This window comes from Pristiophorus japonicus, chromosome 1 (genome assembly GCF_044704955.1).
Source record: "Pristiophorus japonicus isolate sPriJap1 chromosome 1, sPriJap1.hap1, whole genome shotgun sequence".
Taxonomy (NCBI): Eukaryota; Metazoa; Chordata; class Chondrichthyes; family Pristiophoridae; genus Pristiophorus; species Pristiophorus japonicus.
The window spans coordinates 329,616,977-329,643,427 of NC_091977.1; the positions used below are offsets into that span (position 1 = coordinate 329,616,977).

The window sequence follows — 26,451 nt, forward strand, 5'->3', positions numbered from 1 at the left end:
ATTCACTATCAAGCCATATTCAACTCTTTCCTGGCTACTCTTCCCACAGAAAGTGCAGTTATTTTAATTGACAGTTTCCTTTATGAAGACAAAGGTTTAAAGGTTTAATCTCTCAATCCTTCACAATTTTACAGCATATATAGTTTCAAGAAGTTAAATGCAGATAAAATAAGACAAACTTACCAAAGTGATAGCTAGGTGCATTACTCTCTCATGCTGATCAATATAATAGACACTGTCTTGATACCACCTATCACAATGCAGATAATTGTACATGCCAAAGACACATATATGGTCCAGAGTGTACTGATCCTCTCGAAGTTTAATTTCAGCTACAGCTAAAATATAAATCAGAAATATGATCAGAATAACCAATGACAAATCAAACACAAATTTCTTCCTGCACTTGAAATTTTGGTTCTAGCTGGCTGCTAAACTGCATGTTAATGTTACTTTACAAATGACTATCATGTAACATATTATATATACACACACACACATACACATACATATCAGTATACAGCAACAGAAATAATCATGCTAGTATCTCAGAAAATAAAGAAAAACAGAAATCAATGAAAGACACAATCGAGCGACCTTGCAGATCCTCTTGCGTAGCGTATGGGGTCACCACTGTGAAAATAGATGTTCCCCCGTTTCTCTCCTCAAAAATATCTAAACGTTTGAGTCTTTTTTCAAGAGATTTTATTAACCCCGACATGCGGGAGTTCACATTTTAACAAAGCGGCTTCGTGAATAGAGTTCTTTCACACTAAACCATTTCAGAAACCCAATTATCTGTGTTAACTTGAAGCAGGATTTAATTAGACGCACAAAAGATTCCTGGATGAGTCAATAGGTTCAACATTTGTATTGACTTTTAGTCACCAAAGACTCTGCCATCTCCCAACTAAAATACAATGCAAACCATCTTGGGTCTCAAACAGTGCCCCGACATCTTTTTGGGGACTGTGAATCTTCTTTTTTTTTTAGGATGCCACCTCGAGTCCACTAATGGACTCTTGCAATGCCACATTATAACCAAAAGGTTGATATCATAACCCCGAATGGATATGCCAGCTCTCAAACCATTTTGTTTTAAATCAATACAGCACATGATTGTGGGTGGCTTATAGCATGCATTAGTATTCGCTGTGCTTACGCAGCAGGTTTTGCTCAAACAACTAGAAGTTGGCTTCTAAAGTCAAAGCTCATTGCCAGCACACTGTGTTGAAATTAAGAAAAGTGAAAGACTGAAGTCAGGAAATTATAGACCAGTTAGCCTAACATCTGTTGTCAGGAAATTACTAGAGTCTATAATTAAGGATAGGGTGACTGAACACCTTGAACATTTTCAGCTGATCAGGGAAGCCAGCATGGATTTGTAAAGGGTAGATCATGCCTGACGAATCTGATTGCATTTTTTGAAGCGGTGACTAAAGCAGCAGACAGGAGAATGTCTATGGATATTATTTATATGGACTTCTAGAAAGCATTTGATAAAGTCCCTCATAAGAGGCTGTTAGCTAAAGTTGAAGCTCATGGAATTGAAGGCAAATTACTGACCTGGTTAGGAAATTGGCTGAATGGCAGGAGACAGAGAGTAGCGATAATGGGCAGGTACTCTAATTGACAGGATGTAACTAGTGGTGTCCCGCTAGGATGTGCGTTGGGGCCTCAACTGTCACCGTATTTATGAACAACTTAGCTGGTGGGATAGAAAGCCACATAACCAACTTTGCCGATGACACAAAGATAGGTAGCATTGTAAGCAGTGTAGATGGAAGCATAAAATTACAGAGGTATTAATAGATTAAATGAATGGGCAAAACTATGGCAAATGTGAGGTCACCCACTTTGAACCTAAAAAGGGTAGAACAGAGTACTTTCAAAATGGTGAAAAGCTAGAAACAGTGAAGATCCAAAGAGACTTGGGGATCCATGAACATAGATCATTAAAATGTCATGGACAAGTACAGAAAATAATCTAAAAGGCTAATGGAATACTGGCCTTTATATCTAGAGGACTAGAATATAAGGGGGTAGAAGTTATGCTACAGTTATAAATCCCTGGTCAGACCACACCTGGAGTACTGTGAGCAGTTCTGGACACCAAACCGTAGGCAGGATATATTGCCTTTGGAAGGAGTGTAGTATGTTACCCGGAATGTTACCCGGACTCCAAGGGTTAAATTATGAGCAGAGATTACACAAACTAGGGTTGTATTCCCTTGAATTTAGAAGGTTAAGGGGTGGTTTGATCAAAGTTTTCACGATATTAAGGGGAACTGATAGGGTAGAGAGAGAGAAACTATTTCCACTGGTTGGGAAGTCTAGGACTAGGGGGTACAGCCTAGTCAAAAAATTAGAGCCAGACCTTTCAGGAGCGATGTTAGGAAACACTTCCATAGGGTGGTAGAGGTTTTGCACTCTCTTTAGCAAACGGCAATTGTTGCTAGATCAATTGTGAATTTTAAATCTGAGATGAATAGATTTCTGTTAATAAAAGGTAATAATCTTTGTGTGGAGGCGGAAGTTGTTGGTATGGTTCTTAATGAATACTTCGCATCTGTTTTTACAAAGGAAAGGGGTAATACAGATACTGCTGTCAAGGAGGAGTGTGAAATTCTGTATGAAATAAACAGGAGGTATTAAGGGGTTTAGCAGCTTTGAAAGTAGATAAGTCCCCAGGCCCGGATGAAATGCATCCCAGGTTGTTGAGCGAAGTAAAAGAGGAAATAGCAGAGACCTGGACCATCATTTTTCAGTCCTCTTTGGATTTGGCCAGAGGACTGCAAATTTGGTACCCTTGTTTAAGAAGGGAGAAAGGGAAGGCCGAGTAATTACAGGCCTGTCAGCCTAATCTCAGTGATGGGAAAATTATTGGAAAAAATCCTGAAAGACAGGATATATCTACACCTGGAAAGGCAAAGATTAATTAGGGACAGTCAGCACAGATTTGTTATGGGAAGATCGTGTTTGACTAATCTAATTGAATTTTTTGAGGCGGTAACCAGGAGGGTTGATGAGTGTAGTGCGTACGATGTAGTGTAAATGGTCTTTAGCAAAGCTTTTGATAAGGTCCCACATGGTAGACTAGTCACGAAGATTAAAGCCCATGGGATCCAGGGCAAAGTAGTAAGTTGGATCCAAAATTGGCTTAGAGGTAGGAAGCAAAGGTGGATGTTTTTGTGACTGGAGGATGTTTCCAGTGGGGTTCTGCAGGGCTCAGTACTGGGTCCCTTGCTTTTTGTGATATACATCAATAATCCAGATTTGAATATAGAGCGTATGATTATGAAGTTTGCAGATGACACTAAAATTGACTGTGTGGTTGATAATGAAGAGGAAAGTCATAGGATATCAATCTACTGGTCAGGTGGGCAGAGCAGTGGCAAATGGTATTTAATTCGGAGAAGTGTGAGGTAATGCACTTTGGGAGGGCTAATAAGGAAAGGGTATACACATTAAGCAGTAGGCCACTTAAAAGTGTAGATGAACAAAGGGACCTTGGAATGCTTGTCCACAGATCCCTGAAAGTAGCAGGCCAGGTGGATAAGGTGGTTAAGAAGGCATACGGAATGCTTTCCTTTGTTGGCCGAGGCACAGAATACAAGAGCAGGGAGGTTATGCTTAAATCGTATAATACTTTGGTTAGGCCACAGCTGGAGTACTGCGTGCAGTTCTGGTCGCAGTATTATAGGAAGGACGTGATTGCACTAGAGAGGCTGCAGAGGGAATTTACTAGGATGCTGCCTGGAATGAAAAATCTTAACTATGAGGACAGATTGGATAGGCTGGGTTTGTTCTCATTGGAACAGAGGAGGCTGAGAAAAGACCTCATTGAGGTGTACAAAATTTTGAGGGACCTGGATATAGTGGATAGCAAGGGCCTATTTCCCTTGGTGGAGGGATCAATTACGAGGGGGCTTAGTGTTAAGGTGGTTGGTGGAAGGTTCAGAGGGGATTTGAGGGGAGGCTTCTTCATGCAGAGGGTTGTGGTAATCTGGAACTCAGTGCCAGGAAGGGTGATGGATGCAGAAACCCTCACCACTTTTAAAAGGTGCTTGCATGGGCACTTGAAGTGCCATAACCTGCAGGGTTACGGACCTAGAGCTGGTAAGTGGGATTAGACTGGATAACCTCTTGTTGGCCTGGCGGAGATACGATGGCAAGTACTGCAGTGAATCGAATACGGCCAGAGTGATCTCCTGGACTAGTTTTGATTACCTGGATGGGTTGGAGAGGAATTTTCCCAGATTTCTTTCCCCAATTGGCCTGGGTTTTTAATCTGGTGTTTGCCTCTCCTAGGAGATCACATGGCTCCGGTTGGGGTGGAGTGTAGAATGTTTCGATGCAAGGGGTGTCGCAGTTGTGTTGGGGTGGACTGGTTGAGCTGGGTGCTCTTTACCTTTCCGCCACTGGTCATTGGTTTATATGTAACCTTCAGGGCTGCTGACCGAGGGCCGTGCTATCATGTATGTAACCATCATGCAATGGTAATCTTCATGCAACTCCTGTACACTGTACTTATACCCTAGAAATGCACACCCTGACCACAGGGGGTGAACTTGTGGGAGACATTCCTCACCTGGGTTTCCAGGTATAAAAGGGGAGGTCCCACCCAGGGTCAGCACTCTTTAGTCCTGGGAATAAAGGTTAAGGTCACGTAGTGACTGTGTCTGCAGTACATGCCTCGTGTGGATTTGTAGTAAGGTGCAGGGACACCACATTTGGCGACGAGAAACGGGAATCACCGAACCACGAGGATGGCCACTGGTAGCACAGAGGAACGTTACTGTGTGGGTGAGGACTGGGACGACTTCGTGGAGAGACTCCAGCAGAGCTTTGTCATGAAGGACTAGCTGGGAGCGGCAGTGGCTGACAAGCAGAGGGCGCATCTACTGACCAGCTGCGGACCACAGACGTATGCGCTGATGAAAGACTTGCTCGCACCCCAAAAGCCAGCGGACAAGTCCTTTGAATAGCTCAGCCAGCTGATCAGTGAGCATCTCAAGCCGTCGAGTAGCATACACATGGCCCGGCACCGGTTCTACACACACCGGCATCAGGAGGGACAAAACATCTCGGACTTGGTTGCAGACCTGCAGCGCTTGGCCAGTCTCTAAGTTCACAGACGCCTGCAGGGGGGAGATGTTTAGGGATTTCTTCATTGAGAGCATTAATCATGCCAGGATTTTCAGGAAGCTCATAGAGACCAAGGACTTGACTTTAGAAGGGGCGGCGTTGATAGCTCAGACCTTCATGGCAGGGGAAGAGAAGACCAAGCTAATTTATGCGCGCAGCCCTGATCCCAACGTGGCGATGGACCAGGGAGTTAACATGGTGAACGCGGCTCGGGCATTTCGAAACCGCCCAGGCAGCAACAGACTCGAGGGTGGGCCCGCAACAGGGACAATAGAAAGGGGATCGGCAATTCACGCCATCACGAGGAACAATGCGTCCCGCGATAGGACCATTAACACCCACCATCAGAGTGCTTAGAAACAACCAAATGGACAATCAGAGAGGAATGCCAGGTAACGGTCCTTTTGTTAACAACAATCTCAGCTCATGCTGGAGGTGCGGGGGTAGACATACTGCTAAAAGCTGCAGGTTTCAGCAATATACCTGTAGGATTTGTAACGTCAGTGGACACTTGGCCAGGATGTGCAAAAACGCTGTAGCGAGGCTAATCTGTGAGACAGAGGAACCAGATGAGGGGTCTGCAATGCAGGATGATGCCTGGGAAAAAGCCATGGATGCTGAAGTTCAGCGGGTTCATGTGGCTGACGTCCAGAGATCATACACTAAAACACCACCCATGATGATGAAAGTTTTATTGAATGGCATCCTGGTGCGCATGGATACGGGAGCTAGCCAATCACTTATGAGCACCCAACAATTTGAAAGACTATGGCCACACAGAGCTAGCAGGCCCAAACTGGAACGTATTGACACGCAGCTACGGACGTACACCAAAGAGATCATCCCAGTGCTAGGCAGTGCAAACTTGGTGGTAACACATAATGGATCACAGAACCGGCTGCCACTCTGGAAACATAGAAAATAGGTGCAGGAGTAGGCCTTTCGGCCCTTCTAGCCTGCACCGCCATTCAATGAGTTCATGGCTGAACATGCAACTTCAGTACCCCATTCCTGCTTTCTCGCCATACCCCTTGATCCCCCTAGTAGCAAGGACCTCATCTAACTCCTTTTTGAATATATTTAATGAATTGGCCTCAACTACTTTCTGTGGTCGAGAATTCCACAGGTTCACCACTCTCTGGGTGAAGAAGTTTCTCCTCATCTCGGTCCTAAATGGCTTACCCCTTATCCTTAGACTGTGACCCCTGGTTCTGGACTTCCCCAACATTGGGAACATTCTTCCTGCATCTAACCTGTCTAAACCCGTCAGAATTTTAAACGTTTCTATGAGGTCCCCTCTCATTCTTCTGAACTCCAGTGAATACAAGGCCAGTTGATCCAGTCTTTCTTGATAGGTCAGTCCCACCAGCCCAGGAATCAGTCTGGTGAATCTTCGCTGCACTCCCTCAATAGCAAGAATGTCCTTCCTCAAGTTAGGAGACCAAAACTGTACATAATACTCCAGGTGTGGCCTCACCAAGGCCCTGTACAACTGTAGTAACACCTCCCTGCCCCTGTACTCAAATCCCCTCGCTATGAAGGCCAACATGCCATTTGCTTTCTTAACCGCCTGCTGTACCTGCATGCCAACCTTCAATGACTGATGTACCATGACACCCAGGTATCGTTGCACCTCCCCTTTTCCTAATCTGTCACCATTCAGATAATAGTCTATCTCTCTGTTTTTACCACCAAAGTGGATAACCTCACATTTATCCACATTATACTTCATCTGCCATGCATTTGCCCACTCACCTAACCTATCCAAGTCACTCTGCAGCCTCATAGCATCCTCCTCGCAGCTCACACGGCCACCCAACTTGGTGTCATCCGCAAATTTGGAGATACTACATTTAATCCCCTCGTCTAAATCATTAATGAAAAATTAAACAGCTGGGGCCCCAGCACAGAACCTTGCGGTACCCCACTAATCACTGCCTGCCATTCTGAAAAGTGCCCATTTACTCCTACTCTTTGCTTCCTGTCTGACAACCAGTTCTCAATTCACGTTAGCACACTACCCCCAATACCATGTGCTTTAACTTTGCACATTAATCTCTTGTGTGGGACCTTGTCGAAAGCCTTCTGAAAGTCTAAATACACCACATCAACTGGTTCTCCCTTGTCCACTTTACTGGAAACATCCTCAAAAAATTTCAGAAGATTTGTCAAGCATGATTTCCCTTTCACAAATCCATGCTGATTTGGACCTATCATGTCACCTTTTTCCAAATGTGCTGCTATGACATCCTTAATAATTGATTCCATCATTTTACCCACTACTGAGGTCAGGCTGACCGGTCTATAATTCCCTGTTTTCTCTCCCTCCTTTTTTTTAAAAAAGTGGGGTTACATTGGCTACTTTCCACTCCATAGGAACTGATCCAGAGTCAATGACTATCAATGCATCTGCTATTTCCAAGGCCACCTCCTTAAGTACTCTGGGATGCATCCCGGGAAATGGCCCCGCACTCTTGGGGAGGAGTTGGCTAGCCGAGATGAATTGGAAATGGGGGGATGTGCACGCCATTTCATCTGTGGAGCAAAGTTCATGCTCACAAGTCCTACAAAAATTCGGGTCACTGTTTCAACCCGGTGTCGGAACGTTCAAGGGCACTAAAGTAGTGATACGCATCGCTCCGGACGCCAGACCAGCGCACCACAAAGCCAGAGTGGTGCCATATGTGATGCATGAGAAAATTGAAAGTGAATTGGACAGGCTGCTCAGAGAGGGCATAATTTCGGCCATTGAGTTCAGCGACTGGGCAAGTCCCATCGTTCCTGTCCTTAAAGCAGATGGCTCGGTCAGGATTTGTGGCGACTACAAAGCCACCATCAACCGAGTGTCGCTGCAAGACCAATACCCGCTCCTGAGAGCGGAGGACCTTTTTGCCACGCTGGCAGGTGGCAAGCTGTTCACGAAGCTGGACCTCATTTCGGCCTACATGACTCAGGAACTGGCTGAAGAATTCAAGCTTCTGACCACCATCACGATGCACAAGGAATTATTTATCTACAATAGGTGCCCGTTTGGCATTCGTTCGGTGGCAGCTATCTTTCAGAGAAACATGGAAAGCTTGCTCAAATCCATTCCTGGAACAATCGTATTCCAAGATGACATCCTTATAATGGGTCGAGACACCGAAGAACACCTCCACTACCTGGAGGAGGTGCTACGCCGAATGGACCGGGTAGGCTTGCGGCTGAAAAAGGCCAAGTGTGTGTTTTTGGCCCCAGAGGTCGAGTTTTTGGGCAGGAGGGTTGCTGCAGACGGGATCTGGCCCACTGAATCAAAAACGGAGGCGATCCGCCGGGCGCCCAGGCCCAGCAACACGTCAGAGTTGCAATCATTCATGGGACTTTTGAACTATTTCGGGAACTTTCTGCCGAACTTTAGCACATTGTTGGAGCCGTTACACATGCTCCTGCGTAAAGGTTGTGAATGGCTTTGGGGGGGACTGTCAAGAACGGGCTTTCAATAAGGCGAGGAACCTGCTGTGTTCTAACAAACTGTTGACTTTGTATGACCCCTGTAAAAAACTGGTTTTAACGTGCGATGCATCATCCTACGGGGTTGGGTGTGTGTTGCAGCAGGGTAATGATGACGGCTGACTCCAACTGGTGGCTTATGCCTCCAGGTCACTCTTCCAGGCAGAGCATGGATACGGCATGGTCGAAAAAGAAGCACCAAGTTTACCATGTGAAAAAGATGCACCAATACCTTTTCGGTAGACGGTTCGAGCTAGAAACGGACCACAAGCTGTTAACATCCCTGTTGTCCGACAGCAAGGCTGTCAATGCCAATGCGTCAGCTCGCATACAGCGATGGGCTCTCATGCTGGCTGCATATGACTACACCATACGACACCGAAAATTGCGCTGACGCGCTCAGCAGGCTCCCACTGGCCACCACTGAGGGGGCGCCGGCGCAAAGCGCCGAGATGGTCATGGCCGTTGAGGCTTTTGACACCGCAGGCTCCCCCATCACAGCCCGCCAGATCAAACTCTGGACCAACAGAGACTCCCTCCTATCCATGATAAAGAAATGTGTTCTGACTGGGGATTGGGCACCCGCACAAGGGGCGTGCCCCGAGGAGGTCAGACCGTTTCAGAGACGGATGGATAAGCTCTCCATCCAAGCCGACTGCCTGTTATGGAGCAGCCGGGTAGTCATGCCCCAGAAAGGAAGGGAAGCGTTCATCAGGGAACTCCACAGCGAGCACCCTGGCATCGTGTTAATGAAGGCCATTGCCCGGTCGCATGTATGGTGGCCGGAGATTGACTCAGACCTGGAACACTGGGTTCGCAAGTGCACGACGTGTGCCCAGCTGGGCAATGCCCCCAGGGAGACCCCACTCAGCCCGTGGCCCTGGCCCACCAGGCCATGGTCACGTATTCACGCAGACTATACGGGCCCGTTCATGGGGAAAATGTTCCTGATCGTTGTCGATGCATACTCGAAATGGATCGAGTGCATCATATTAAACTCGTGCACGACATCCATCACCGTGGAGAGTCTGCGTACAGTTTTCGCGACCCATGGCTTGCCGGACATCCTGGTCAGTGACAATGGCCTGTGTTTCACCAGCCATGAATTCCAGGAGTTTATGTCGAGCAATGGTATCAAACACATCCGGACAGCACCGTTCAAGCCGGCTTCCAATGGCCAGGCGGAACGTGCGGTCCAAGTCATAAAACACGGCATGCTACGCATCCAAGGACCCTCCCTTCAGCACTGCCTATCGCGCCTCCTGCTGGCCTACAGGTCCCGGCCGCACTCGCTGACGGGAGTCCCGCCAGCAGAACTCCTCATGAAACGCACGCTTAAAACGTGGCTGTCTCTCATTCACCCAGCCCTGGTAGACATTGTTGAGGGCAAGCGCCAGTCCCAAACCGAGTTCCATGATCGAAACCCAAGGGGGAGGTGTACAGAAATGGATCATCCGGTATTTGTTCTTAACCATGCTTTGGGACCCAAATGGCTTGAGGGCACAGTAATCGGCAAAGAGGGGAATAGGGTCATAGTGGTCAGACTGAACAATGGGCAGATATACCGCAAACACTTGGACCAAGTAAAGAAAAGGTGCAGCATAGACACGGAGGAACCTGAAGAAGAGCATGAGATGTCACCCATACCACTGCCAATGGACGAGCAACAAGGACAGTCCACAGCATGCACAGTCCCTGCAGCCAGCCCGGACAGGCCGGAATCACCTCAGGTGACAGAGACGCATGCCAAGGCTCAGCCACCAGAGCTCCAACTGCGGCGCTCCACGAGAAAGCGTCGATCACCTGAAAGACTTAACCTTTGACACAAAAAGACGTAAGGGGGGAGGTGATATCATGTATGTAACCATCATGCAACGGTAATCTTCATGTAACTGTAACCTTCATGCAACTCCTGTACACTACTTATACCCTAGAAATGCACACCCTGACCACAGGGGATGAACTTGTGGGAGACACTCCTCACCTGGGTTTCCAGGTATCAAAGGGGAAGTCCCGCCCAGGGTCAGCACTCTTTGGTCCTGGGAATAAAGATTAAGGTCACGTAGTGACTGTGTCTGCAGCACATGCCTCGTGTGAATTTGTAGTAAGGTGCAGGGACACCACACGTGCGGCTTTGTCAGCCGGCGCGGACACGATGGGCCGAAATGGCCTCCTTCTGTGCTGTAGATTTCTATGATTCTATGTTTCTAAGGGATGTGTGACAACGGCAGGGATATGGAGTTAGGTCTCAGATCAGCCTTGGTCTGATATTTTCTCTCTCTCTCTCTATTCCAAGTGTACCTATTATGTATACACGGTCTCAAATTATGCCCATAGCAAAGAAACTTTTAGGTTTTATTTAATTAAATGTAAAGTTACTGACTTCCGAGAAACTCAGAGTTAATATTAAATTGATTTTTGCAACAATCTACCACTTAGCATGATTTCCCCCACAGTAGATGTTTCTAATTTGACAGTAAGGCTCTTATTTCCACAGGAGCACATTATCTCAAAGTCCTGTCAAGCTTCACTTAAAAGATGCTACATGCTTCCATTTGTGTAGATGAGTGGAATCAGATGCATTAGCTTTGACCTTAAAGCCTGTCAGGCTGTATTCCATTTCAGCACTAGCTCACTTGATTGATTCCAAACAGTAACAATGGATCATTTTACTTTCCACAGGGCTTTTCTTTGGTGCCAATGTTCTTTCCTTCATCTCCCCTGAAGGTATTGACGCATGTTTCAGTACAGTTCTGTAGACCCCCACCAGTTTTCTACTACCTCAGCCAGGTGGCCATTCTTCACAAGCGAATGGGGACAGTGAAGGACAGCTTAGCCAAGTGCGATCATATACACGTGCTTTTCTGCAGAAGATACTGGATGACGATCATTAGAGAATGCCAGCAGATTTTGCTCACTCTCTAGTCCAGGGTGACTGAGAAGGAATCAGATTGCCCCAGCGACTGCCCATGCTGAACAGTTAACAGCACAGACCGGGAATGAACCTGGGATTTACTGGGCCTCATAGCTTGGCAATGTAGAAGATTTATTCACTAAGCCATCAAGAAAACTTCACTCCATTTTAATTCATGTCTAATGCTCTTTATAATGTCTTATCTAATTGATTTTTTTTAAACATAGAAACATAGAAAATAGATGCAGGAGTAGGCCAATCGGCCCTTCGAGTCTGCACCGCCATTCAATGAGTTCATGGCTGAACATGCAACTTCAGTACCCCAGTCCTGCTTTCTCGCCATACCCTTTGATCCCCCATGTAGTAACGACTACATCTAACTCCTTTTTGAATATATTTAGTGAATTGCCCTCAACAACTTCCTGTGGTAGAGGATTCCACAGGTTCACCACTCTCTGGGTGAAGAAGTTTCTCGTTATCTCGGTCCTAAATGACTTGCCCCTTATCCTTAGACTGTGACCCCAGGTTCTGGACTTCCCCAACATTGGGAATATTCTTCCTGCATCTAACCTGTCTAAACCAGTCAGAATTTTAAACGTTTCTATGAGGTCCCCTCTCATTCTTCTGAACTCCAGTGAATACGAGCCCAGTTTTTCTTGATATGTCAGTCCCGCCATCCCGGGAATGAGTCTGGTGAACCTTCGCTGCACTCCCTTAATAGCAAGAATGTCCTTCCTCAAGTTAGGAGACCAAAACTGTACACAATACTCCAGGTGTGGCCTCACCAAGGCCCTGTACAACTGTAGCAACATCTCCCTGCCCCTGTACTCAAATCCCCTAGCTATGAAGGCCAACACGCCATTTGCCTTCTTAACCGCCTGATGTACCTGCATGCCAACCTTCAATGACTGATGTACCATGACACCCAGGTCGCATTGCACCTCCCCTTTTCCTAATCTGTCACCATTCAGATAATAGTCTGTCACTCTGTTTTTACCACCAAAGTGGATAACCTCACATTTATCCACATTATACTTCATCTGCTATGCATTTGCCCACTCACCTAACCTATCCAAGTCACTCTGCAGCCTCATAGCATCCTCCTCGCGGCTCACACTGCCACCCAACTTAGTGTCATCCGCAAATTTGGAGATGCTACATTTAATCCCCTCGTCTAAATCATTAATGTACAGTGTAAACAGCTGGGGCTCCAGCACAGAACCTTGCGGTACCCCACTAGTCACTGCCTGCCATTCTGAAAAGTACCCATTTACTCCTACTCTTTGCTTCCTGTCTGCCCACCAGTTCTCAATCCACGTCAGCACACTACCCCCAATACCATGTGCTTTAACTTTGCACATTAATCTCTTGTGTGGGACCTTGTCGAAAGCCTTCTGAAAGTCCAAATACACCACATCAACTGGTTCTCCCTTGTCCACTCTACTGGAAACATCCTCAAAAAATTCCAGAAGATTTGTCAAGCATGATTTCCCTTTCACAAATCCATGCTGACTTGGACCTATCATGTCACCTCTTTTCAAATGCGCTGCTATGACATGCTTAATAAATTGATTCCATCATTTTACCCACTACCGATGTCAGGCTGACCGGTCTATAATTCCCTGTTTTCTCTCTCCCTCCTTTTTTAAAAAGTGGGGTTACATTGGCTACCCTTCACTCGATAGGAACTGATCCAGAGTCTATGGAATGTTGGAAAATGACTGTCAATGCATCCGCTATTTCCAAGGCCACCTCCTTAAGTACTCTGGGATGCAGTCCATCAGGCCCTGGGGATTTATCGGCCTTCGATCCCATCAATTTCCCCAACACAATTTCCCGACTAATAAGGATTTCCCTCAGTTCCTCCTTCTTACTAGACCCTCTGACCCCTTTTATATCCGGAAGGTTGTTTGTGTCCTCCTTAGTGACTACCGAACCAAAGTACTTGTTCAATTGGTCTGCCATTTCTTTGTTCCCCGTTATGACTTCCCCTGATTCTGACTGCAGGGGACCTACCTTTGTCTTTACTAACCTTTTTCTCTATTACATATCGATAGAAGCTTTTGCAGTCCGTCTTAATGTTCCCTGCAAGCTTCCTCTCGTACTCTATTTTCCCTGCCCTAATCAAACCCTTTGTCCTCCTCTGCTGATTTCTAAATTTCTCCCTGATTTCCCTTGATAGCCACGGTTGAGCCACCTTCCCTTTTTTATTTTTACGCCAGACAGGGATGTACAATTGTTGTAGCTCATCCATGCGGTCTCTAAACGTCTGCCATTGCCCATCCACTGTCAACCCCTTAAGTATCATTTGCCAATCTATCCTAGCCAATTCACGCCTCATAGCTTCAAATTTACCCTTCTTTAAGTTCTGGACCATGGTCTCTGAATTAACTGTTTCATTCTCCATCCTAATGTAGAATTCCACCATATTATGGTCACTCTTCCCCAAGGGGCCTTGCACAACGAGATTTCTAATTAATTCTCTCTCATTGCACAACACCAAGTCTAAGATGGCCTCCCCCCTAGTTGGTTCCTCAACATATTGGTCGAGAAAACCATCCCTTATGCACTCCAGGAAATCCTCCTCCACCGTATTGCTTCCAGTTTGGTTTGTCCAATCTATATGCATATTAAAGTCACCCATGATAACTGCTGCACCTTTATTGCATGCACCCCAAATTTCCTGTTTGATGCCCTCCCCAACATCACTACTACTGTTTGGAAGTCTGTACACAACTCCCACCAATGTTTTTTGCCCTTTGGTGTTCTACAGCTCTACCCATATAGATTCCACATCATCCAAGCTAACGTCCTTCCTAACTATTGCATTACCTCCTCTTTAACCAGCAATGCTACCCCAACTCCTTTTCGTTTTATTCGATCCTTCTTGAATGTTGAATACCCTTGGATGTTGAGTTCCCAGCCCTGATCATCTTGGAGCCACGTCTCTGTAATCCCAATTACATCATATCTGTTAACATTTATTTGCACAATTAATTCATCCACCTTATTACGGATGCTCCTTGCATTAAGACACAAAGCTTTCAGGCTTTTTTTTTTTTAAAACACCCTTTGTCCTTTTAGAATTATGATGTGGTGTGGCCCTTTTTGTTTCTTGCCTTTGTTTACTCGGCCTTCCACTATTGCTTTTTACCTTTCTACCATCTGTTTCTGACTCCATATTACTTCGCCCTGTCTCGCTGCATAGGTTCCCATCCCCCTGTCATATTAGTTTAAACACTCCCGAACTGCCAAGAGACAGCCATCATGTCACAAATGATAAGATTTGGCAAATGAAAATAATAAATTTACACTCCTTACCCATGTACAGTATCTACAAGAAAGAAGGACTTGCATTTCTATAATGCTTTTCACAATGTTAGTACATTCCAAAGCGCTTTACAGCCAATGAGGCACTTTTGAAGTGTAGTCATGGTTGTAATGTAGAAAACTTGAAGCCAATTTGCGCACAGCAAACTCCCACAAACAGCAATTATATAATAACCTAATAATTTGTTTTATTAGTGATGTTGATTGAGGGTAAAATGTTGACTAGAACACTAGGTAGAATTCCCTTGCTCTTCTTCAAATAATGCCATGGAATCTTTTACGTCAAGCTGAGAAGGGCAGACGGGCATCAGTTTAACTTCCAGAGCGAAAGAAGACACTTCCGACAGTGCAACGCTCCCTCAGTACAGCACTGGAACATCAGCCTGGATTATGGGCTCAAGTCTCTGGAGTGGACCCACAAGCTTCTGATTCAGAGGCGAGTGTGCTGCCACTGAACCACAGCTGACAAGTATTAAATGGTTAATACATAAAATGCTGCATTAGAACTGTGGCTGCACATATTGTGGTTTTCAATTGATCAAGTCTAAATAGATTACATTGACCTCATAATATCCCCTAAACTTTAAATACATTTCTTGACTGAAATGAGTTTTGCTCTTGGTAAAGTCAATCACATATTGTTTTCTTTTGTATTTCTAGGTAACCTCTCGAGCTACTGTTTCAGTAAACAACAATCAAATCCACATAACTTTCCAAGATTGTAACGTCAAGTTTAAACTGTACCACTTGAAAAACAGACTTGAGAATTCAAAAGGTGTTCGAAGAATTCAAGATCTGTCCTGTCTGCCCTCCCCCACCAAAAAAAGTTTTAGAACTTTTCATTCATTTTGGATTAACATTTAAACAAAACGCATCAGGCTCCATTTCAAATTGATCTTTACTGCATCCAGCATGTTGACAAGTAATAAATACTATTAGTCACTAATCAGCATAAAGCTATAACTTAAAAGCTGTATTAATAAATGCCTAAAGCTTCATGTTGCCAAGTGTCCACTGCAAAGATACAGCTAATTTTCACTCAGTACCCTTTTCAAAATTAAAACTAAAAGGATCTAAAGGATGTAAAGCAATCTCCAGAAAGGTGGCAAATCCCTTTCATGAGATATCAGGCTTTCATCATCATCATAGGCAGTCCCTCGGAATCGAGGAAGACTTGCTTCCACTCTAAAAATGAGTCCTTAGGTGGCTGAACAGCCCAATATGAGAACCACAGTCTCTGTCACAGGTGGGACAGATAGTCGTTGAGGGAAAGGTTGGGTGGGGCTGGTTTGCCGCATGCTCTTTCCGCTGCCTGCGCTTGATCTCTGCATGCTCTCGGCAATGAGACTCGAGATGCTCAGCACCCTCCCGGATACATTTCCTCCACTTTGGACGGTCTTTGGCCAGGGACTCCCAGGTGTCAGTGGGGATGTTGCACTTTATCAGGGAGGCTTTGAGGGTGTCCTTGTAATGTTTCCTATGCCCACCTTTCGCTCGTTTGCCGTGAAGAAGTCCAGAGTAGAGCGCTTGCTTTGGGAGTCTCGTGTCTGGCATGCGTACAATGTGGCCAGCCCAGTGGAGCTGATCAAGTGTGGTCAGTGCTTCAATGTTGGGAATGTTGGCCTGGTCAAGGACGCTAACGTTGGTGCGTCTGTCCTCCCAGGGGATTTGCAGGATCTTGCGGAGACATCGTTGGTGGTATTTCTCCAGCAATTTGAGGTGTCTGCTGTACATGGTCCATGTCTCTGACCCATACAGGAGGGTGGATATTACTACAGCCCTGTAGACCATGAACTTGGTGGCAGATTTGAGGGCCTGGTCTTCGAACACTCTTTTCCTCAGGCGGCCAAAGGCTGCACTGGCGCACCGGAAGCAGTGTTGGATCTTGTCGTCAATGTCTGCTCTTGTTGATAAGAGGCTCCTGAGGTATGGGAAATGGTCCACGCTGTCCAGGGTCGCGCCATCGATCTTGATAATTGAGGGGTAGTGCTGTGCGGCTGGGACAGGTTGGTGGAGGACTTTTGTCTTACGGATATCAGGCTTTGAAAGTATATTAAATATAGAAGGGAAAACTTGCATTTCTATAGCGCCTTTCATGATCTCAGGACGTCCCAAAGCACTTTACAGCCAATGAAGTACTTTTGAAGTGTAGTCACTGTTGTAATGTAGGAAACGCAGCAATCAATTTGTACACAGCAAGCTCCCACAAACAGGAACATGATAATGACCAGGTAATCTGTTTTAGTGACATTGGTTGGTTGATAAATATTGACCAGGACACCGGGATAACTCCCCCGCTCCTCTACCGAATAGTGCCGCAGGATCTTTTACGTCCACTGAGTGGGGAGACGGGACCTCAGATTAACGTCTCATCCAAAAGGCGGTCCTCAGCATAAAGTTAGCGTTGAGCAAGGGCTTTGACAACCGGTGCCAGCCGCAGAGGGAGAGGCAAGGTCGGGACTGGGGAGGCTCAAGGACGCCTTGTTGGGCCTGTGATATGGGGGGGGGGGGCGGGGGGAGGAGAAAGAGAGAGAAACTACTCCTGCTCATCCTGGCTCCACAAGAATTTTGCACAGAAATAATTTGTCAATACTTACTGTGGCCTCTTCCAGCCACTCGCGCCTTCCGCTGTGTTCGGCTGTCGGGTTTGACACTGGGCAGGCCTGCCCCGACTCATCATGAAAATCACTTCGTGGCACTGAATACGTCAGCGGGCCGTGACTTTTGAATGTAAATGAGGCCCTCTCTTGCCTGTGTGGGAGCCTTGGCCGGTTTCAAAGTCGGTGCAGATACAATGGCGTCATGCAAGAACAGAGCAACCTCGAGCTGATCTTAACCCTCTGCTCACACACCATACTCGCAGGACGAGAAGGGGTTAAAATTGAGTTGATAGTGTTGTGGGGTTGGAGACAATTCATTGGGATGCAGAAGACTGTTGTGGGGAGGGAAGAAGGAAGGGAAGAACTCCTGTGACAAAAGCAAAATGCTGCGGATCCTGGAATCTGGAATAAAAACAGAAAATGCTAGAAATCTCAGCTGTTCAGGCAGCATCTGTGGAAAGAGAAACAGAGTTAATGTTTTGGGACGATGACCCTTTGTCAAAACTGTCAGGCTCAAGACTTCGTTCTGACGAAGGATCATCGACCCAAAATGTTAACTCTGCTTCCTCTCCACAGATGCTGCCTAAAGAACTCCTGTGAGCTGGGCATCTTGGTTTACCTCGAAGAGAAGGGTTGATTGATGTCGGTGTCATGTACCCTACATGGCTACTGTTGGTACTATCACAAGGTGTGCCACCAGAGGGCACAGCAGTGAGAGACATGTAGGTTACCTGTACAGGTGTGCCTGGCCTAGTATAAAAGGCAGGCCACCAGGTGTGATCCTCACTCTGGAATTAACAAATAAAGAACTAAGGTCACTACAGTTCAAGTACAACACATTGCCTCATGGAGTCAGTACTAGAGCATCTAAGGACACAACAACTGGCGATGAGATTACAAACTTTCACGCGGAAATGGCTACCCTTGGTACGTTGCAGCAGTTCGCCGATGGTGATGATTGGGATGCCTTTGTGGAGAGGCTAGAACATTTCTTCACAGCAAACGACCTGGCAGGAGACGACCCAGCTACATTGGCTGATAAGCGCCAAGCTATCTTGCTAACCAGTTGTAGGCCCACCGCCTCGTCAGGGACTTGCTGGCACCAGCGAAAACAATGACCAAGTCGTACAAGGAGGTCGTAACCCTGATCCATGAGCAACTCAAGCCCAAGGAGAGCATCCTAACAGCCAGACCCCGGTTCTACATCTACCGACGGCCAGGAAATCGCGAAATACACTGCAGACCTCAGGAGGCTGGCGGCACTGTGCAAGTCCGGCACCCACCTCAACGAAGCGCTGCGGGACATTTTCGTCATTGGAATTGGCCACAAGTTACTGTCAGCAGATACCACAGTCACACTGCAGAAGGCCATCTCTGTGAGCCAGGCATTCATGACCTCGACCTGCGGCTCTAGGCAGATGACTCACCCTCAGGACTCAAACCCGGCAGGTACTGTGCACAGAGTGACGCCATTTAGAGGCTGGACTGTAGAACGCGAATCCTCTCAACCCCTTAACTCGGAGTCCGCCGAGGGGGGCTAATCGAGGAGCTCCATGCTGACGTTGCGGAGGGAATCACAGAGCTCACCAGTGCCACTTTAAAGACTATGTATGCAAAGGCTGCAGCACAAAGGGCCACCTCCAGCGAATGTGTAAGAGAAATATGACTCACTGTGTCGATGAAGAGTCTGCAGATGGCCAGGAATCCAGCGCGTGTTCCCCGCTGAAGATAGAAGTCGAGACAGAGGGCGTTCCAGTCTTCATGGAAGTGGACACGGGGGCGAGCCAGTTAGTGATGAATCAAGGAGTCTTTGAGAGGCTATGGGACAATCAAGCTGAACGACCAGAGTTGGTCCCGGTTCAGGCAAAGCTGCGCACCTACACCGATGAACTTATCCCAGTCGTTGGTAGTGTAAATGTAAAGGTACTCTATGATTGCGCGGTGCACAAGTTACCTCTGTGGATTGTTGCAGGTGATAGAGCAACGCTGCTCGACAGAAGGTGGATGGAGAAGATCCATTGGAAGTGGGAAGACTTCACCCCTCCAGCGATCGAAGCCCCCTGCACTCAGACGCAAAGCAAGCCCTCACCTGAGGGTGGACCCGGCACCAGAGAGCAGATCAGCATGGCACCCGAGACACAGACCACTCAGCACGATTGCATGGAGTTGATCCAGCTGAGACGACCCGAACGCACCTTCCAGGCTCCAGTGGCAGGACTCCGAGGAAGAAAATCGGATCCAAAGGCAACTTCCCAGCTTCAGAGGCAGAACCCAGGGAGAAGAGGATCACCGCAGTCGACATAGTGGATGGAGAAAAGATGGCGTCCAGACCACGAGGTGCAGAGCTGATGGAGCAACACATGGTACCAAACGGAGAAGCGGATTGGGGTAAAGAAAGCAAGGCCCTCTTAAAGGAGGCCGGCAACCCACCACAATTAAAGGGACAGTTCCACACACTTAAGCAATGTAACAGTAATTGTAAGTCAGAGGAAAAAAGTGTAATTGATCATGTAAAATGTGCAAATGATAATCCGAATTATATACATACGCAACCAGCGAGGAAAAATCACGCGATTATGTAAAATGTGTAATTGATGATCTGAACTGTGCACATACAACCAGCGAGAAAAAGTTGTGCAATCGCATTCGGACCCACAGTGTGTCCAGCATAAGTAATGAAAAGTTGTGCGATGCAGGGTTTCAACTGCACGCAGCCATTGCAGCGGGCACACACCCATCTGGAGCACACAGGTCCAGCGATCTACCTAATGCTGTAGCCTGCGTCCCAGGGACCAGAGTCATGCACCATGGAGTGTGGCCACAAGCAGCTGACACACACGAGCTGCAGAGCAAGCGATCTCAGCAGGGCAGCAGCACCGGTATCAATACCATGCCGCTGATCGGTTTCACCTCTCAGGCACCCAATGGCACCAACTGCCACAAGCCTGAAGGAACAGACTGTACTAAGGCGCAGTCCCCAGAACCAATCGCCACCAAGGCCATATCCGTAGTTGTAGGGTCACCTGCCACAGTTCCCCCAAAGGAAACAGGCACCAGCCAGGATCCCAAACCAAATGACACTCAGGCCAGCAAGTCAGCAGTTCCCTGTGCACTGCAAGACGACAGCTCCTCAGGGAGCAGCAGTGAACCAGGGCGCAAAGTAAGGGCAGGGAGGTCACAGGGCATCTGTGAACCGGCCCAACGCTAGGGACCAAGGCAACAGCCCCGAGAGCAGGCTACGCGAGCCAACCGGGTTCCCACTGCCAGCACCGGGCACTGAGCCACCACCAGACTGCAGAGACACAACCCAGGAACTAGCTTGTCCTCACGCACCGGTCACCGCATCGACAAGGCATCTAACGTACTTGTCGCACCACGGAACCACAAAAATAATGCAAAACCCACTTTCCTGAACTTGAATGCTTGGAGCCCCCGCCATAATCAATGTGGGGGGGGGGAAGAGAATGAGTGGTCAGGGACACACACACACACACAAACAGCAACCACCAGCACGCTACTGCACCAACCACTCACCCAAGATTGAAGTGACCTGCCAAGGGTCAACCAGACAGAGCCCACATCGAGCGAGGAGAGAGCACAGTCAATGCAGAGGTGATTTGCACTAAAGACTCAGGGGGAAGTGATGTCATGTATGCCACATGGCTACTGTTGGTACTATCACAAGGTGTGCCATCAGAGGGCACAGCAGTGGGAGATGTGTAGGTTACCTGTACAGGTGTGCCTGGCCTGGTATAAAAGGCAGGCCACCAGGTGTGATCCTCACTCTGGAGTTAATCAATAAAGGACTACGGTCACACCAGTTCAAATATAACACATTGCCTCGTGGAGTCATTACTAGAGCATCTAAGGACACAACAGTCGAGATTTAGCAACCCACACTAAAAACGGAAAGTCCTACGAGTCACTGCATGAAATCCTATGGCGATCAACAAAAGTTCTTAATTGGGAGGCTGGGGTGGCATGTTATAATATAAGAAATGAAACTTACCAATCAATGCAATTTATGGTTTGTGCGCTGTCCTTCATCAATAAGGAATGTCCTTAAAAATCAGTTTCAAGTTCTGTGATATGATTTCACTGTACAAAATGCATGTGTAGATGTATCCTGTATAATGGCTGTTTAGATTATGAATGTTATATTATTGGATCTCCATAGTATTTCACGCAGAGACTCGGAGGACTTCCCGTTTTAGTGTGGGTCGCTAAATCCCAACATCAATCATCCCTTCTCTTCAAGGTAAACCAAGATGACCAGCTCACAGGAATTCTTCCCTCCCCACAACAGTCTTCTGCACCCCAATGAATTCTGTCTCCAACCCCACAACACGATCAGCTCGATTTTAACCCCCTCTCGTTCTGCGAGTATGGTGTGTAAGCAGAGGGTTAAGATCAGGCCGAGTCCACTTAACAGCCTGAGGTTGCTCTGTTCCTGCATGACGCCATTGTATCTGCACCAACTTTGAAGTCGGCCAAGGCTCCCACACAGGCAAGAGAGGGCCTCATTTACATTCCAAAGTCACGGCCCACTGACATATTGAGTGCCAAGATGTGATTTTCATGATGATTCGGGGCAGGCCTGCCCAGTGTCAAACCCGACAGCCGAGCAGAGCGGGAGGCGTGAGTGCTTTAGGCATTTGTTGAAGACAATCACCTTTATTGGGTGGACTTAAAACACTGCAAAGAGTGAAAACATTTTTTTTTTTAAACGCAGACTCCAACGTTCATTTATTAGGCACTACTATTTCAGAGTTTACGGCATTAGGCTTTAGCAATTCTATTGTGAACTGTTTTATTCGGGTGTCCTTTCTATTAAATGCCTTGTTTGCCTCAAAGTAACTTGTTTGTTGGGAGTTATTTAGTGGCTTGGATGAGTCTTTAGAAGGACTGGGCACTGCCAGCTCTGAGCAGTTTGTTGTCTGTCATACTTGCCCTTCTGGCTGAATAAAGCCTACTGCAATCTCAGCGACACTCATTGAATTATGAGAGGAACAGCAATTCTACTGGGTATGACTTATAGAACACTTCACTGGTTCTTGCAGCTTGAAGAGAATCTACTCCCCTCGAAAAAGCACAGACAAGAGAAACAGCCATAACATCCAAGAATGGGCGCCGAGAATCTGTGCCCCTATACGGGGTCAAGTTTAGGGCCGCGCGACATCGACACCCGTTTTTCGCGCCTAAAAGCGCGACAAAAATGGACCTTGCAATTCTCCGGCTCCCTGCAGCTCGGCGGAGCTCGGTGTAGCGCGCAGACATCAGCGGGGGATGAGCCACAGAGTCGCGCCATTCTGCAAGTGCGGGGGGGTGGGGCTAAGTCAAATGAGAGAACGTTGTGCCGGCAGCCCTGCGCGTGCGCGTTGGAGCGCGCGTGCACATGCAGTTGGCCATAAACATTGCCACTTGGCCATTTTTAAAGGAACTTGAAGAAAAGTGCTGATTTGTCTCATGGACCTTTGGAAAGGCTTGGGATTGAATTTTGGTGATTTTTTGGTGTCTAAAGGAGTGCTTTTAGCAGCACTTGAAGAAATCACCTGCTGAAATCAGTGAGTGCTGCTTTTCACTGCTAAACCTCCAGAACAGGTGCTGCATAGGTGCATGCAAAATAAGGACTGTTTGTTTTGAAAAATAAGAATGTCAATTCAATACAGCAATGGAACAACGTCCACCAAGAACAAAGAATTTCTTGCATGAGGAAGTGGAGATCTTATTCAACGTCATTGAGCAGAGATGGCAGGAGCTGGATACCAGTAACAGAGGTCGCATAAAAATGCCACCTAAAGAAATGAAGAATCGCTGGAACCAAGTTGCAGAAGATTACTGTGCAGTGGTGCATAACATGAAATCTGGAAGCCAGTGTAAAAAGAAATGGCACGACCTTGGTTAAATAGTTAGTGTAAGTAATATTTTCATTTTTTAATGTAATCGTAATTGTAATGTGACTATGTGCATGTCCCACCCTGCAGAAAGACGCACTCAGTAAAAAGTTATATTTTATTCTTTACAGAAGAAATTGGCCCACAACAAAAGGGAAGCAACTCGTACAGGAGGAGACACATCCAATCTGCATCCACTGACACCCTTGGAACAGAGGGTAGCTGCCATGATGAGTCGTACATGGAGAAAAGCAATCGGTACAGCACAAGCTGAGCCCGCACGCGAGGAAGAGGGTAAGTCCTGAAAATGCAACGTGGCCCTTCAAATCAACCTGCTGCCTGGCCTGCTATGTGAGAGTACTCATGCCACCCATCCTGCCCCCTCCCTTGCTGTTAAACATTTGACTGTTCTGATGTATTTTGCAGAACATGATGATGATGATGATGCCGCCAACCCTGAGGATCCTGAAGATACAGAACAAGAACCAGTGCAACCAGATGCGGACGATCCAGACTGGATGATGGCGGCGATGACTGAAATGTCTACAGGGGAGAGCTTCCAAATTAATGTTTACGAGCCCCCATTAAGAGGCATCAGAGTTTCAACCCCTTGCATAGGTTCTGGTTCCACCTTCTATGGTTTTGATTCCGATGTTGAGGGTCCCAGTGGTGCTGCTGGTGTAATGCAGCCAGTGCACCACCGTCCGAGCCTGCGCCTCTCACTCGTATAGGCTCTGGTTCCACCTTCCATGGTTTTGATTCCGACGTTGCGGGTCCCAGTGGTGCTGGTGATATAATGGAGCAGTTTACACCCATTCACCCACCATCCCAGCCCACGGCTCACACTTAAGTGCTGCCGTCTGGAACACCGAGCGTCCCACCATCCCAGCCCGTGCCTCTCTCTCTAGTACTGCCGTCTACAACACCGAGCATCCCACCGTCCCTGCCAGCTCCTCCCAGTGTAGCGGTGCCGCGAGGCAGATCCAGGCAGAGGAGGAGATTGGAGACACGCTCTCCTGAGATGCAGCATGCAACAGATGCGGCTCTGGTTGTGGCATTGGGTATGAAGACCAATGAGCTTACCCGATCACTCATCGGTAGCGTCAGTGCAGTGGGTGAAGAGGTGACGGTCCTGACGGGAGAAATAGCAGTAATGACATGGGAACTTGAGGAGGGAATATCCAAGGGAGTGCAATCGACGGCACAGGCCGTCAGGGAGGGCATGCAAATGACGGCACAGGCCTTCATGGCGGTAACTGCTGCAATAAGGGCACACAGCCCCGCCAATCAAATGACACCCCATGAAGAAGTGAACATTCACTGAGATGTGGATGAGAGATGATTGCAGCCTTTCTTGGCTGCTTTTGTTCTTGTTCTTGATGTAGCTGCAATAGCGTTTTTCAAATTGAAATTGTTTGGTAAGTTTTGTAACTTTACAACTTATAAGGGGTCTTAGGGTTTTTAAGTGATCTTATAGTGTAAATGCTCTCACATTTTGTATCTTATTTAATTTTGCACCTAAAAAGTGATCCTGAAGTCTAAGCGATCTTAAGAGTGTAAGATTTTTCACATTGAAATTGTTTTGCAAAAAGGGCCACATTTCTAAAGGGACAAAGTGTGTTAGAAAGACAAGCCTGAAGGCTCTGTGCCTCAATGTGAGGAGTATTCGGAATAAGGTGGATGAATTAACTGCGCAGATAGCAGTTAATGGGTATGATGTAATTGGCATCACGGAGACATGGCTCCAGGGTGACCAAGGCTGGGAACTCAACATCCAGTATTTAACATTTAGGAAGGATAGACAGAAAGGAAAAGGAGGCGGGGTGGCACTACTGGTTAAAGAGGAAATTAATGCAATAGTAAGAAAGGACATTAGCTTGAATGAAGTGGAATCGATATGGGTGGAGCTACGGAATACCAAGGGGCAGAAAACGCTAGTGGGAGTTGTGTACAGACCACCAAACAGTAGCAGTAAGGTTCGGGACAGCATCAAACAAGAAATTAGGGATGTATGCAATAAAGGTACAGCAGTTATCATGGGCGACTTTAATCTACATATTGATTGGGCTAACCAAACTTGTAGCAATGCGGTGGAGGAGGATTTCCTGTAGTGTATTAGGGATGGTTTTCTAGACCAATATGTCGAGGAACCAACTAGAGGGCTGGCCATCCTAGACTGGGTGATGTGTAATGAGAAAGGACTAATTAGCAATCTTGTTGTGCGAGGCCCCTTGGGGAAGAGTGAATATAACATGGTAGAATTCCTTATTAAGAGGGAGAGTGACACAGTTAATTCAGAAACTAGGGTCCTGAACTTAAGGAAAGGTAACTTTGGTGGTTTGAGGCGTGAATTGGCTAGAATAGACTGGCAAATGATACTTAAAGAGCTCACGGTGGATAGGCAACGGCAAGCATTTAAAGATCACAAGGATGAACTTCAGCAATTGTATGTCCCTGTCTGGAGTAAAAATAAAATGGGGAAGGTGGCTCAACCGTGGCTAACAAGGGAAATTAAGGATAGTGTTAAATCCAAGGAAGAGGCAGATAAATTGGCCAGAAAAAGCAACATACCCGAGGACTGGGAGAAATTTAGAATTCAGCAGAGGAGGACAAAGGGTTTAATTAAGAGGGGGAAAATAGAGTACGAGAAGAGGCTTGCCGGGAACATAAAAACTTGACTGCAAAAGCTTCTATAGATATGTGAAGAGAAAAAGATTAGTGAAGACAAACATAGGTCTCTTGCAGTCGGAGTCAGGTGAATTTATAATGGGGCACAAAGAAATAGCAGACCAATTGAACAAATACTTTGGTTCTATCTTCACGAAGGAAGACACAAATAACCTTCCGGAAGTAGTAGGGGACCGAGGGTCTAGTGAGAAGGAGGAACTGAAGGATATCCTCATTAGGCGGGAAATTGTGTTAGGGAAATTGATGGGATTGAAGGCCGATAAATCCCTGGGGCCTGATAGTCTGCATCCCAGAGTACTTAAGGAAGTGGCCCTAGAAATAGTGGGTGCATCGGTGATCATTTTCCAACAGTCTATCGACTCTGGATCAGTTCCTATGGACTGGAGGG

The 26,451-nt window shown here is 46.9% G+C and overlaps 1 protein-coding gene across 2 annotated transcripts in view; it reads right to left on the reverse strand.

Moving 5' to 3' along the window:
* Positions 1-26,451, reverse strand: part of nudcd1 (NudC domain containing 1) — a 177,620-nt gene that overhangs the window by 125,425 nt on the left and 25,744 nt on the right. For both annotated transcript variants that reach the window (XM_070874287.1, XM_070874279.1), the window contains exon 2: positions 184-338. In XM_070874287.1, the coding sequence (XP_070730388.1) occupies positions 184-338 (155 nt within the window). The remainder of the gene's footprint in view (positions 1-183; positions 339-26,451) is intronic.